Source organism: Leopardus geoffroyi, chromosome C3 (genome assembly GCF_018350155.1).
Source record: "Leopardus geoffroyi isolate Oge1 chromosome C3, O.geoffroyi_Oge1_pat1.0, whole genome shotgun sequence".
NCBI lineage: Eukaryota > Metazoa > Chordata > Mammalia > Carnivora > Felidae > Leopardus > Leopardus geoffroyi.
In genome coordinates, this window is record NC_059338.1 from 99323294 (window position 1) to 99336969 (window position 13676).

The window sequence follows — 13676 nt, forward strand, 5'->3', positions numbered from 1 at the left end:
TGCATTATGTCAGATATATAAAATTGACACAGAAATCACCTAAAAGCTTTGAAATTTTAGAACTGAAGGCTTTCTGCATTTGGAATTTAATGGCTTTTGTGCAAGGGACTAAGGTACTTAAAACACTGTAACATCTTAAAATCCCTAACAAAAGGGAAAAACTACTAACACTAGTTTTTAAAACTCACAAGTTATAATAATGCAAATTTGTCATTTTGCTGATTTCCAATTTATACATGCAATATAAATTACAAATATGTATAACATTACAACACCGTCTAAAAGAAACAATGATGTATAAAATATATATGATAAATAAAAGTACTGCATTTAATGTGATTTTCTTGAAAACTAAAGTCATCAAATCCCTTAATGTCATATTAAACATAAACAATACCAGTTCAATTTAGAGGAAATGTATGTCAACACCAGCTTCTGACAACAAAAATAAAGAAGTTAAAGCCCTGCAGTTTGTCTGATTTAGGTCAGATAATCATGGAAACAAAAAAATATTTAAAATTATTTATTTTATCATTATGCACAATGAAGGAAAGCATTATAGATAGCAGAGTTCTTTCCCACCATAAAATTATTTACACCCATTTATTCAGCTAGAAACACTAGCTAGAAGAGGTACTGGTATATTCCATTTGTAATAATTTCTCTACAGCAAACAATTGTCTTACACTTGGAGCATGTTGAAAAAATATTGCCTCATAGGTCTTTTTCTTCTTTTGAGTCTCAATCACTAAGAGCTCAAGGTACTTTGAGAGAATCCTGGTGTCCTAGATGGCCAGATGAATGCAATAAAACCAAGCAATGTGTTTGTATTCTTGAAAATACTCTGAAATCCCTCGAAATGTTGCTTGAGTTGTGGAACTCCCATTTCTCCTCCTGGAACTATGACATGTGAAGAGCATTTGCTATGAAAGCTTCACACCAATTTTGTTTTGTTCCTTCTTCATCAGCCGCTGTGCCTCCTTTTCCATTTTCTTCCTTTGTTGTTCCGCCGCTCTCTTTTCTCGGTCTGCTATCTTCTGCTGCCTGAAGAGAAACACAGTCCTATATTTACTTTTAGAAAATACCACATAAGTAAAATGGCAAATAAATTCCAGAAAGAAATAGCTATCATCAAATGTAAGTTCAAAAAATCTTCATTCTTCTCACTGCTTTGAAAACTTCAAAGATTTTCAAAACTAGTATTTCTTTTAATCCTTAAAACAAAGCTTGGAAAATAAGAGTATTATCTCTATTTTACAAATAAGTAAAATGAAGAACAAAGGCCGAGTGCCTTGCCCAAAGTCATAAACTTAAGTAAAAGAACCCACATCTTCTAACCCCTCTTCTTCAGATTATTTTCACTAAACCACCACCTCCACTGCACCACACCTTCTTTTTGATAGCATTCAGAAAAGCGTGATGTTGAGGATTAAATCTTCTATTATTATAATAGTTAAAAACACTCTGCTAAAGGAAGTCAAGACCACAGATGTGCAGAACACAATGCCCAAAGAAAATGGAAGCTTCACACCAGCCTTCCAACTGGAAGCTAGAAATCTATTTACAGATTAACACTTGGCCAGCTCTACTGATGAAGGGGCAGAATGGTGGGTATTTACTGAGTATACATTAGGAGATCCTTACCTCTTCCCTGGCCCCTCCCTGACTCTACAGACCTAGAATCACCAGCCTCTCTTTTGTCATTTGACTGACTCATGTGGGGAGTGAGAGTAGCAGGGGGTGATGGAGAGGAGAGAAAAGAACCGAAGTTGGTTCTGGATGAGGGTATGAGAAAATAAGTCGAAACATGCAAGGTTGAGGAGGGAAGTGGTAGGTCACAGTTGTACGTGGGATAGGCAACACAACCTTTTATAAAACAGGAAAATCCAGTGTGGATTACCTATATATGGGGCAGCTCGAAGCCAACTCTGGCAAGAGAAATCTTTGTCTCATCATATTTATAAGTGGGAGCAAGCAGAGAGGTGTATGACCAAAATTCAAGAAAGTACAGAGCTATTTTAGGCAATACTTTGACCTTCACAAAGTTTTGGAAGAATAGTTTTAAAAAAAATCTACATTTCACTAGCTCTGATACCTTTCAAGCAAAACTGATAATCTGCCCTAAAACAGTCAAAATGTCAGTGGCAAAAAGGAAGATAAGAAAAGAATTATAAAGGGCCGGCTGTTTGCAAACAAGCCTTCACCTTGTTACTAGCTGAAGTGTAAATATCAACAATTCATGTTCCTGGAAAATGAAGCAATTTAGAGATTACTGCAGAGAAAACCTATTTTTCCTCTCCAGATACACGCCTGGAATTTCTAAAGTATAGGAATCTTCTTCCTTAACAATATTGATTACAGTACTGGCAGTATTAAATTGGCAATGGGAAATGGACTGAGTCAGAGGACATGGAGTGTGAATACACTAACAATTTGCAGTGTTCTTCTGGGGACAATAAACCGCAGGACTCCTTCATGTCTCTCCGACTCTAACTTATGCAACTTGCAGCATGAAGCATATATATTACTGACTGATAGGCCCCTTCTCCTAAGCTGTCATATAACATAAAACACTAAGTTTAGGGTTTTGGTTTTTTTTGTCTTGTTTTGTTCAGAGTGCAAGAGGATAGGGTGGAAAAAAATGTTTTGGTACAGTGAATGTTAGGATACTTGTGAACTCATAAACTGTACAGTGCTGTCGTTATTACTGGATTCAGAATGAATGGCCCTTCCTTTATCCTGTGGTTAATGACCACCGTTTATTCTAAAACACTCAGACTTCTATATCTATGATTTATCCAAAAATAGAGTAAAAAAAAAAAGTAACATCTTTTTTGATGATCTATGCAACATAAATGTGGCTGTTTACAATTTAAAAAATAATTCCTTTACAGTGAATAATGATTAAGTGAAAACTAAATATTTAAAACTCTCATAACTTTACTATTAAAATGTGACCCATCCCTGTTTAAAAAAAAAAAAAAAAGTGCTTAAAATAGGAAGGACAAGACCAAAAAGAAAAAAAAAAAAAAAAAAAAAAAGCCGTAACTCTCATTTATTTAACTGCACCCTCTGCTGTCTGTTCAAGGTAACTGTAGTTAATTGATAAAGACAGAGAAATACAAAAATGAAATCAATGAAATCAGTTGTTATTTTCTATCCCTATTATAAAAACTATCTTTTAAAATTAACTTACATCAATGTATTTTACTATATCTTTAAAAAACACAAAAATAATTTACCCACATTTAAATATCTGAGCTTTTCATCAGTGATGATGGTCACAAACTCTTTCAGGGTAAATTTTCTCTTTACTCTTTAATGCAGCAATAGCAAGAATTATATTTATTGCTCACAAAAACACGGGGATAAGAACATAAACACCAATGAAAACAAACCTGAAGACCTCTAGAATAGTATTCTCTTCTCTGTAGAATGGGCAGTACCTGATATAATTATTTACAATTCATAGGGCTTTTGAGTATACCAACTAATAAGATACATATACAAATGTAGAGTGCTATATACATTATTGCCATTCAAATGTGCAGTGCTGGGCACTATTCTAGGCCACAGAGAAACAAAATTAAAGGTAGAATTGCTGACTTAGAGGAATATACAGTGGTGGCTCACATTTCAAAAGGTAACTATGTTTTAGAAGGAAGGTAGTATAAAGCAAATAGTAAATGATGTATATATGAAAAAGATCTCATTTGCCGTTAATAACATTATTACTCTTTTGTTTCTATAATGCTTTAAATTTCTGGTTTCTGTGAAGTTTTAATCATGTAAAATAGTATATGTAGTCTGAAATAAAAAATATCATATTATCTAAGCTCAAGTGAGAAAGATTTAAGAAAAATAAAATGGCAGAATAAGCTTTCTTGACTTTGAATGTAACATGAACAAATCTGGTTCCTCTACTCGAGTTGCAGTGTAAATATTACTAAAATACCTCAAAACTTCTTCTGCTTGCCAGGCCGCATCTTCTTCTTCTTCCCATGCATTGGTGTTTTCCTGCCAGGTATCTAAGTCACCTAATTCAGGCTACAACAAAACACAAAACAAAATTATAAGAGTAAAGAGCTCTCCTTTCTCCCCTTAGAGATCAAGAAGAGTATCTTTTATTTTTAATTTTTTTTAACATTTATTTATTTTTTGAGAGACAGAGACAGAGCATGAGTAGGGGAGGGGCAGAGAGAGAGCGACACACAGTTTCCGAAGCAGGCTCCAGGCTCTGAGCTCTCAGCACAGAGCCCGACGTGGGGCTCGAACTCATGAACCACGAGACCATGACATGAGCTGTCGGACACTTAACTGACTGAGACACCCAGGCGCCCTAAGAAGGGTATCTTTTAAAACATAACTCAGATTTTGTCACTCCTCTGTGTCTTCTTCATGTCCTATCAAAGGCCCAGATGATTTGGCCCCTGGTCTGCCTGGAACTCAGGGGTTTCCTGTGATGTGTGACTTTCAGTACTCAGCAGTCCTGGGCAGGTCCAGATTTCTTCCTATTTTATGTTTTAAAGCATAGTCCTTTTATACTGACTTTTCTTTTTCTGCCTACTTTAAATTGGAATGGACAAGAATAGAACATTTCTTCTCTTGGTTTCTCTCTTTTCAGTGAGCTGACAGGGTGGGGTGGGGACAAGAGAAGAGACAGACTGACTGGAGACGGGATTAGAGGTGCTTCACTACTCTGTGCTGAGATCAACCTGAGGAACTGAAGTTTCCAAGCCGGCACAGGCATTTTCATTTAAGCATAAGTAACATACAGATTTTTCAATGGCTCTTACTATGTGGGTCCAAGGCAAACACAATAAATCAGGCAAAATTTACTCTTCACCAGAGTACTTCTACATTGTGCTTCCTTCTGCCTGTCCTACTTACCTGATACCAGTAGGCTAGCCACTACCTTCCACTATTCCCCAGGCCAGACCTCTAAAAGTTCATTTTCTTCCACCAAACAATAAAAACGCTCATTCCGGAATGTTTACTTAGGTGTGGAAGTGACTATGAACATAAAATAACTGGTGTCAATCTGTGAATAGATTTATTATATTTTCTTTGGAGCGCTTACACCTAAAAATGAAGTAAATTGTATGGTTTTCTCCTAACTGTAAGTGTAATACCATCCTCTGCTAAAAAAAAAAAAAAAAATTAATATTTTATTTTTAAATAGTCTCTACACCCAAAGTGGGGCTCAAACTCACAACCCCAAGATTGAGAGTCACATGCTCTATGGGCAGGGCCAGCCAGGCACTCCCTCTGTTAAAAAATTTTTAGTGGAGTTTTGTTGGAGAGGGGAGGGAAGATGGCGGCGTAGGAGGACGCTGGGCTCACCGCGCGTCCTGCTGATCAATTAGATTCCACCTACACCTGCCTAAATAACCCAGAAAACCGCCAGAGGATTAGCAGAACGGAGTCGCCAGAGCCAAGCGCAGACGAGAGGCCCACGGAAGAGGGTAGGAAGGGCGGCGAGGCGGTGCATGCTCCACGGACTGGCGGGAGGGAGCCGGGGCGGAGGGGCAGCTCGCCGGCCAAGCAGAGCCCCCGAGTCTGGCGGGCAAAAGCGGAGGGGCCTGACGGACTGTGTTCCGACAGCAAGCGCGACTTGGCGTCTGGGAGGTCATAAGTTAACAGCTCTGCTCGGAAAGCGGGAAGGCTGGAGGACAAAGGGAGGGAGAGCTGCTGAGTCCCCGGACGACAGAGCTCAGTTTGGTGGGGAACAAAGGCGCTCGCCAGCGCCATCTCCCCCGCCCATCCCCCAGCCAAAATCCCAAAGAGAACCAGTTCCTGCCAGGGAACTTCCTCGCTCCGCGCAAACACCCAACTCTGTGCTTCTGCGGAGGAGCCAAACCTCCGGCAGCGGATCTGACTCCCTCCCGCTGCCACAGGGCCCCTCCTGAAGTGGATCACCTAAGGAGAACCGAGCTAAGCCTGCCCCTCCTGCCCCCGTGCACCTTGCCTACCCACCCCAGCTAATACGCCAGATCCCCAGCATCACAAGCCTGGCAGTGTGCAAGTAGCCCAGACGGGCCACGCCACCCCACAGGGAATCCCGCCCCTAGGAGAGGGGAAGAGAAGGCACACACCAGTCTGACTGTGGCCCCAGCGGTGGGCCAGGGGCAGACATCAGGTCTGACTGCGACTCCGCCCACCAACTCCAGTTATACACCACAGCACAGGGGAAGTGCCCTGCAGGTCCTCACCACGCCAGGGACTATCCAAAATGACCAAGCGGAAGAATTCCCCTCAGAAGAATCTCCAGGAAATAACAACAGCTAATGAGCTGATCAAAAAGGATTTAAATAATATAACAGAAAGTGAATTTAGAATAATAGTCATAAAATTAATCGCCGGGCTTGAAAACAGTATACAGGACAGCAGAGAATCCCTTGCTACAGAGATCAAGGGACTAAGGAACAGTCATGAGGAGCTGAAAAACGCTTTAAATGAAATGCAAAACAAAATGGAAACCACCACAGCTCGGATTGAAGAGGCAGAGGAGAGAATAGGTGAACTAGAAGATAAAGTTACGGAAAAAGAGGAAGCTGAGAGAAAGAGAGATAAAAAAATCCAGGAGTATGAGGGGAAAATTAGAGAACTAAGTGATACACTAAAAAGAAATAATATACGCATAATTGGTATCCCAGAGGAGGAAGAGAGAGGGAAAGGTGCTGAAGGGGTACTTGAAGAAATAATAGCTGAGAACTTCCCTGAACTGGGGAAGGAAAAAGGCATTGAAATCCAAGAGGCACAGAGAACTCCCTTCAGACGGAACTTGAATCGATCTTCTGCACGACATATCATAGTGAAACTGGCAAAATACAAGGATAAAGAGAAAATTCTGAAAGCAGCAAGGGGTAAACGTGCCCTCACATATAAAGGGAGACCTATAAGACTCGTGACTGATCTCTCTTTTGAAACTTGGCAGGCCAGAAAGAATTGGCACGAGATTTTCAGGGTGCTAGACAGAAAAAATATGCAGCCAAGAATCCTTTATCCAGCAAGTCTGTCATTTAGAATAGAAGGAGAGATAAAGGTCTTCCCAAACAAACAAAAACTGAAGGAATTTGTCACCACTAAACCAGCCCGACAAGAGATCCTAAGGGGGACCCTGTGAGACAAAATACCAGAGACATCACTACAAGCATAAAACATACAGATATCACAATGACTCTAAACCCATATCTTTCTATAATAACACTGAATGTAAATGGATTAAATGCGCCAACCAAAAGACATAGGGTATCAGAATGGATAAAAAAACAAGACCCATCTATTTGCTGTCTACAAGAGACTCATTTTAGACCTGAGGACACCTTTAGATTGAGAGTGAGGGGATGGAGAACTATTTATCATGCTACTGGAAGCCAAAAGAAAGCTGGAGTAGCCATACTTATATCAGACAAACTAGACTTTAAATTAAAGGCTGTAACAAGAGATGAAGAAGGACATTATATAATAGTTACAGGGTCTATCCATCAGGAAGAGCTAACAATTATAAATGTCTATGCGCCGAATACCGGAGCCCCCAAATATATAAAACAACTACTCATAAACATAAGCAACCTTATTGATAAGAATGTGGTAATTGCAGGGGACTTTAACACCCCACTTACAGAAATGGATAGATCATCCAGACACACGATCAATAAAGAAACAAGGGCCCTGAATGAGACATTGGATCAGATGGACTTGACAGATATATTTAGAACTCTGCATCCCAAAGCAACAGAATATACTTTCTTCTCGAGTGCACATGGAACATTCTCCAAGATAGATCATATACTGGGTCACAAAACAGCCCTCCATAAGTTTACCAGAATTGAAATTATACCATGCATACTTTCAGACCACAATGCTATGAAGCTTGAAATCAACCACAGAAAAAAGTCTGGAAAACCTCCAAAAGCATGGAGGTTAAAGAGCACCCTACTAACGAATGAGTGGGTCAACCAGGCAATTAGAGAAGAAATTAAAAAATATATGGAAACAAACGAAAATGAAAATACAACAATCCAAACGCTTTGGGACGCAGCGAAGGCAGTCCTGAGAGGAAAATACATTGCAATCCAGGCCTATCTCAAGAAACAAGAAAAATCCCAAATACAAAATCTAACAGCACACCTAAAGGAAATAGAAGCAGAACAGCAAAGACACCCCAAACCCAGCAGAAGAAGAGAAATAATAAAGATCAGAGCAGAAATAAACAATATAGAGTCTAAAAAAACTGTAGAGCAGATCAACGAAACCAAGAGTTGGTTTTTTGAAAAAATAAACAAAATTGACAAACCTCTAGCCAGGCTTCTCAAAAAGAAAAGAGAGATGACCCAAATAGATAAAATCATGAATGAAAATGGAATTATTACAACCAATCCCTCAGAGATACAAACAATTATCAGGGAATACTATGAAAAATTATATGCCAACAAATTGGACAACCTGGAAGAAATGGACAAATTCCTGAACACCCACACTCTTCCAAAACTCAATCAGGAGGAAATAGAAAGCTTGAACAGACCCATAACCAGCGAAGAAATTGAATCGGTTATCAAAAATCTCCCAACAAATAAGAGTCCAGGACCAGATGGCTTCCCAGGGGAGTTCTACCAGACGTTTAAAGCAGAGATAATACCTATCCTTCTCAAGCTATTCCAAGAAATAGAAAGGGAAGGAAAACTTCCAGACTCATTCTATGAAGCCAGTATTACTTTGATTCCTAAACCAGACAGAGACCCAGTAAAAAAAGAGAACTACCGGCCAATATCCCTGATGAATATGGATGCAAAAATTCTCAATAAGATACTAGCAAGTCGAATTCAACGGCATATAAAAAGAATTATTCACCATGATCAAGTGGGATTCATTCCTGGGATGCAGGGCTGGTTCAACATTCGCAAATCAATCAACGTGATACATCACATTAACAAAAAAAAAGAGAAGAACCATATGATCCTGTCAATTGATGCAGAAAAGGCCTTTGACAAAATCCAGCACCCTTTCTTAATAAAAACCCTTGAGAAAGTCGGGATAGAAGGAACATACTTAAAGATCATAAAAGCCATTTATGAAAAGCCCACAGCTAACATCATCCTCAATGGGGAAAAACTGAGAGCTTTTTCCCTGAGATCAGGAACACGACAGGGATGCCCACTCTCACTGCTGTTGTTTAACATAGTGCTGGAAGTGCTAGCATCAGCAATCAGACAACAAAAGGAAATCAAAGGCATCAAAATTGGCAAAGATGAAGTCAAGCTTTCGCTTTTTGCAGATGACATGATATTATACATGGAAAATCCGATAGACTCCACCAAAAGTCTGCTAGAATTGATACATGAATTCAGCAAAGTTGCAGGATACAAAATCAATGTACAGAAATCAGTTGCATTCTTATACACTAACAATGAAGCAACAGAAAGACAAATAAAGAAACTGATCCCATTCACAATTGCACCAAGAAGCATAAAATACCTAGGAATAAATCTAACCAAAGATGTAAAGGATTTGTATGCTGAAAACTATAGAAAGCTTACGAAGGAAATTAAGAAGATTTAAAGAAATGGAAAGACATTCCCTGCTCATGGATTGGAAAAATAAATATTGTCAAAATGTCAATACTACCCAAAGCTATCTACACATTCAACGCAATCCCAATCAAAATTGCACCAGCATTCTTCTCGAAACTAGAACAAGCAATCCTAAAATTCATATGGAACCACAAAAGGCCCCGAATAGCCAAAGGAATTTTGAAGAAGAAGACCAAAGCAGGAGGCATCAATCCCAGACTTTAGCCTCTACTACAAAGCTGTCATTATCAAGACAGCATGGTATTGGCACAAAAACAGACACATAGATCAATGGAATAGAATAGAAACCCCAGAACTAGACCCACAAACATATGGTCAACTCATCTTTGACAAAGCAGGAAAGAACATCCAATGGAAAAAAGACAGCCTCTTTAACAAATGGTGCTGGGAGAACTGGACAGCAACATGCAGAAGGTTGAAACTAGACCACTTTCTCACACCATTCACAAAAATAAACTCAAAATGGATAAAGGACCTGAATGTGAGACAGGAAACCATCAAAACCTTAGAGGAGAAAGCAGGAAAAGACCTCTCTGACCTCAGCCGTAGCAATCTCTTACTCGACACATCCCCAAAGGCAAGGGAATTAAAAGCAAAAGTGAATTACTGGGACCTTATGAAGATAAAAAGCTTCTGCACAGCAAAGGAAACAACCAACAAAACTAAAAGGCAACCAACGGAATGGGAAAAGATATTTGCAAATGACATATCGGACAAAGGGCTAGTATCCAGAATCTATAAAGAGCTCACCAAACTCCACACCCGAAAAACAAATAACCCAGTGAAGAAATGGGCAGAAAACATGAATAGACACTTCTCTAAGGAAGACATCCGGATGGCCAACAGGCACATGAAAAGATGTTCAGCGTCGCTCCTTATCAGGGAAATACAAATCAAAACCACACTCAGGTATCACCTCACGCCAGTCAGAGTGGCCAAAATGAACAAATCAGGAGACTATAGATGCTGGCGAGGATGTGGAGAAACGGGAACCCTCTTGCACTGTTGGTGGGAATGCAAATTGGTGCAGCCGCTCTGGAAAGCAGTGTGGAGGTTCCTCAGAAAATTAAAAATAGACCTACCCTATGACCCAGCAATAGCACTGCTAGGAATTTATCCAAGGGATACAGGAGTACTGATGCATAGGGGCACTTGTACCCCAATGTTCATAGCAGCACTCTCAACAATAGCCAAATTATGGAAAGAGCCTAAATGTCCATCAACTGATGAATGGATAAAGAAATTGTGGTTTATATACACAATGGAATACTACGTGGCAATGAGAAAAAATGAAATATGGCCTTTTGTAGCAACGTGGATGGAACTGGAGAGTGTGATGCTAAGTGAAATAAGCCATACAGAGAAAGACAGATACCATATGGTTTCACTCTTATGTGGATCCTGAGAAACTTAACAGGAACCCATGGGGGAGGGGGAGGAAAAAAGAAAAAAAAAAAAAAAAAAAAAAGAGGTTAGAGTGGGAGAGAGCCAAAGCATAAGAGACTGTTAAAAACTGAGAACAAACTGAGGGTTGATGGGGGGTGGGAGGGAGGAGAGGGTGGGTGATGGGTATTGAGGAGGGCACCTTTTGGGATGAGCACTGGGTGTTTTATGGAAACCAATTTGGACAATAAATTTCATATAATAAAAAAAAAAAAAAAGAAAAAAAAAAAAGAAAAAATAAAAATAAAAATTACATGTTTACTTTAAAAAAAAAATAGGGGCGCCTGGGTGGCGCAGTCGGTTGGGCGTCCGACTTCAGCCAGGTCACGATCTCACGGTCCGTGAGTTCGAGCCCCGCGTCAGGCTCTGGGCTGATGGCTCAGAGCCTGGAGCCTGTTTCCGATTCTGTGTCTCCCTCTCTCTCTGCCCCTCCCCCGTTCATGCTCTGTCTCTCTCTGTCCCAAAAATAAATAAACGTTGAAAAAAAAAATAAAAAAAATAAAAATAAAAATAAAATAGTTTTGTTCCTCACAAAAAAAAAAAAAAAAATTTTAGTGTATTTCTGATTATCTGTTTAATATAAATCTCTAAAATTAGAACAGCTAAATCAAATTTAAAAAAAACTAAAACCACTGAACCAAATACAAATGACCCTCTTGAAAAGTTATACCAATTTATCCCACCAACAGCAGCAGGTGAAGCCTTGTCTTCCTGTCATCTGTCAATATGGCCAACAGCCTTCTTTCTTCTTCACTAATTTGTTAAGATTTAAAAATTGTGTCTTATTATTTTACTTTGGATTTCTTTGAGAACATTTCTTCGTTATCAGGCTACGTCTATTTCATATCCGTTTTTCCACTGAGATATTTGACTTTCTATGTATAAAACATTTAGATATTTAAAAAGTTAACTCCTAAGACCATAAAAAAAGAGTGATATCTGGTCCTTTAGTAAAGATGGCCTTCTAAGTAAAAAAGTTTTAAACGATAAGATTGATTTGTTACATAAAAACAAGTATCTGCCAATCAAAAACATCCAAACCAAATTATAAAGCCAACAACAAACTGAAAAGTTATAAAAGATGACAGAAAAAAGTTAATATCCTTACTATAAAAAGCTATCAAAACAATATAGATGATTAAATTAAAAAAAAATAGAATGTGGAATTTCAAAGAAGCCTAATTGGGAGAATGGGTGATACGTTATTTTTGGAGCAGAGAACAAAGTGCAGTAGATTACCATTCTCTCCTAAGCAATACTCCCTTATTTCATCTGCTTGGAGGAAAATATGTGGAAATAGCATTGGAGATTCTCCACCTACCCTATTTACCTTTTCCAACTCTATAAGGAATTACATATTTACAACTTCATAATGAACTATATTAGTGTTATAATAACTTATAACTCCAGTTAAGTGGCAAACGTTTTACTAATTCACTGGAAAAATTTGAACCACTTTACCAATATGGATCAAACATATATGAATAAAGTATAAAACTTAGAAATATAAAATAAGAAACATGCTATGTTCTTTTAGAGAAACATCTATGGTACTATTATGCTCTCATAGCATGATGTAACTGCACAGCAGTTATCAAAAACTGCATTATTTATGTGTGATCATTTATTTAACACTGAAACTCCCCCATAGACTGCACTCTTTTGAAGCAAGGACTCTGCCTGTTTTGCTTACTTTCTTCTATGTTACTAGCACCTAACACACTGTCTCACATTAGTAGGAACAGATTTTGATTAATGAATTAAAAACATACATAAACATGGGTCCTCCAAGGAGATGGTACTCTGAAACACCTGTGCAGTTTAAACAAACAAATAAGATGGTGGTAATTTAAAAATATGTCTGCAAATTCTTTGGCACTCCTTCCTCAAGTGGTAGAGCTGAATTCCTCTCCCCTTGCATGTAGGCCGGATTTACTGACTAGTTTCCAATGAATAAAATAATTGGAGGTGACAGTGTGTCCCTCATAAGACTAAGTCACAAACAGGCATTGTGGCTTCATCTCTGCATGTCCTCTCTCTCTCTCTCAAGGACTGCTTATTCTGGAAAACTCAGCAGTTATGTTATATGGAAACTCAAGCAGCTCTGTGGAGAGATCCGTGACAAGGAACTGAGGCTTTGCGCAACCAACCAGCATTAAATTGCCAGGCATGTAAAATGAGCCACCTTTGAAATGAAGCCTCCAGTTCCAGTCAAGCCTTCAGATGACTACAGCCCCAGCTAATGATGTGTCTGGAAACTCATTAGAAACCCTGAGCCAGAACCATCCAGTTGAGTCACTTCTGGATTCCCAATCCATAGAAACTGTAGGAGATAAAGCATATATTTACTGTTTTAAGTCACTAAGTATGGGGCTGTTATACAATAACTAATATAATAAATTAATCAATAATTAATCAAAGCATGATAAAGCTTAGATCTGGGGAGAAGTCTGGACATTGGTGTTTTTAAAAAAAATTCAAAGGGATGCCTGGGTAGCTGAGTCAGTTAAGTGTCTGACTTCGGCTCAGGTCATGATCTCACGGTTCATGAGTTTGAGCCCCACATCGTGGTCTGTGCTGATAGCTCAGAGACTGGAGCCTGCTTCGGATTCTGTGTCTCCCTCTCTCTCTGCCCCTCCA

At 39.0% G+C, this 13676-nt stretch overlaps 1 protein-coding gene across 2 annotated transcripts in view; it reads right to left on the bottom strand.

The window, feature by feature from the left end:
• Positions 1–508: 508 nt before the first annotated feature.
• EBAG9 (estrogen receptor binding site associated antigen 9) overlaps positions 509–13676 on the bottom strand; it is a 32795-nt gene continuing 19627 nt past the window's right edge. For both annotated transcript variants that reach the window (XM_045453886.1, XM_045453887.1), the window contains exons 6-7: positions 3956–4047; positions 509–1044 (exon numbers count right to left, since the gene is read on the bottom strand). In XM_045453886.1, coding sequence (XP_045309842.1) covers positions 924–1044; positions 3956–4047 — 213 coding nt within the window. In that variant the 3' untranslated portion in view covers positions 509–923. The remainder of the gene's footprint in view (positions 1045–3955; positions 4048–13676) is intronic.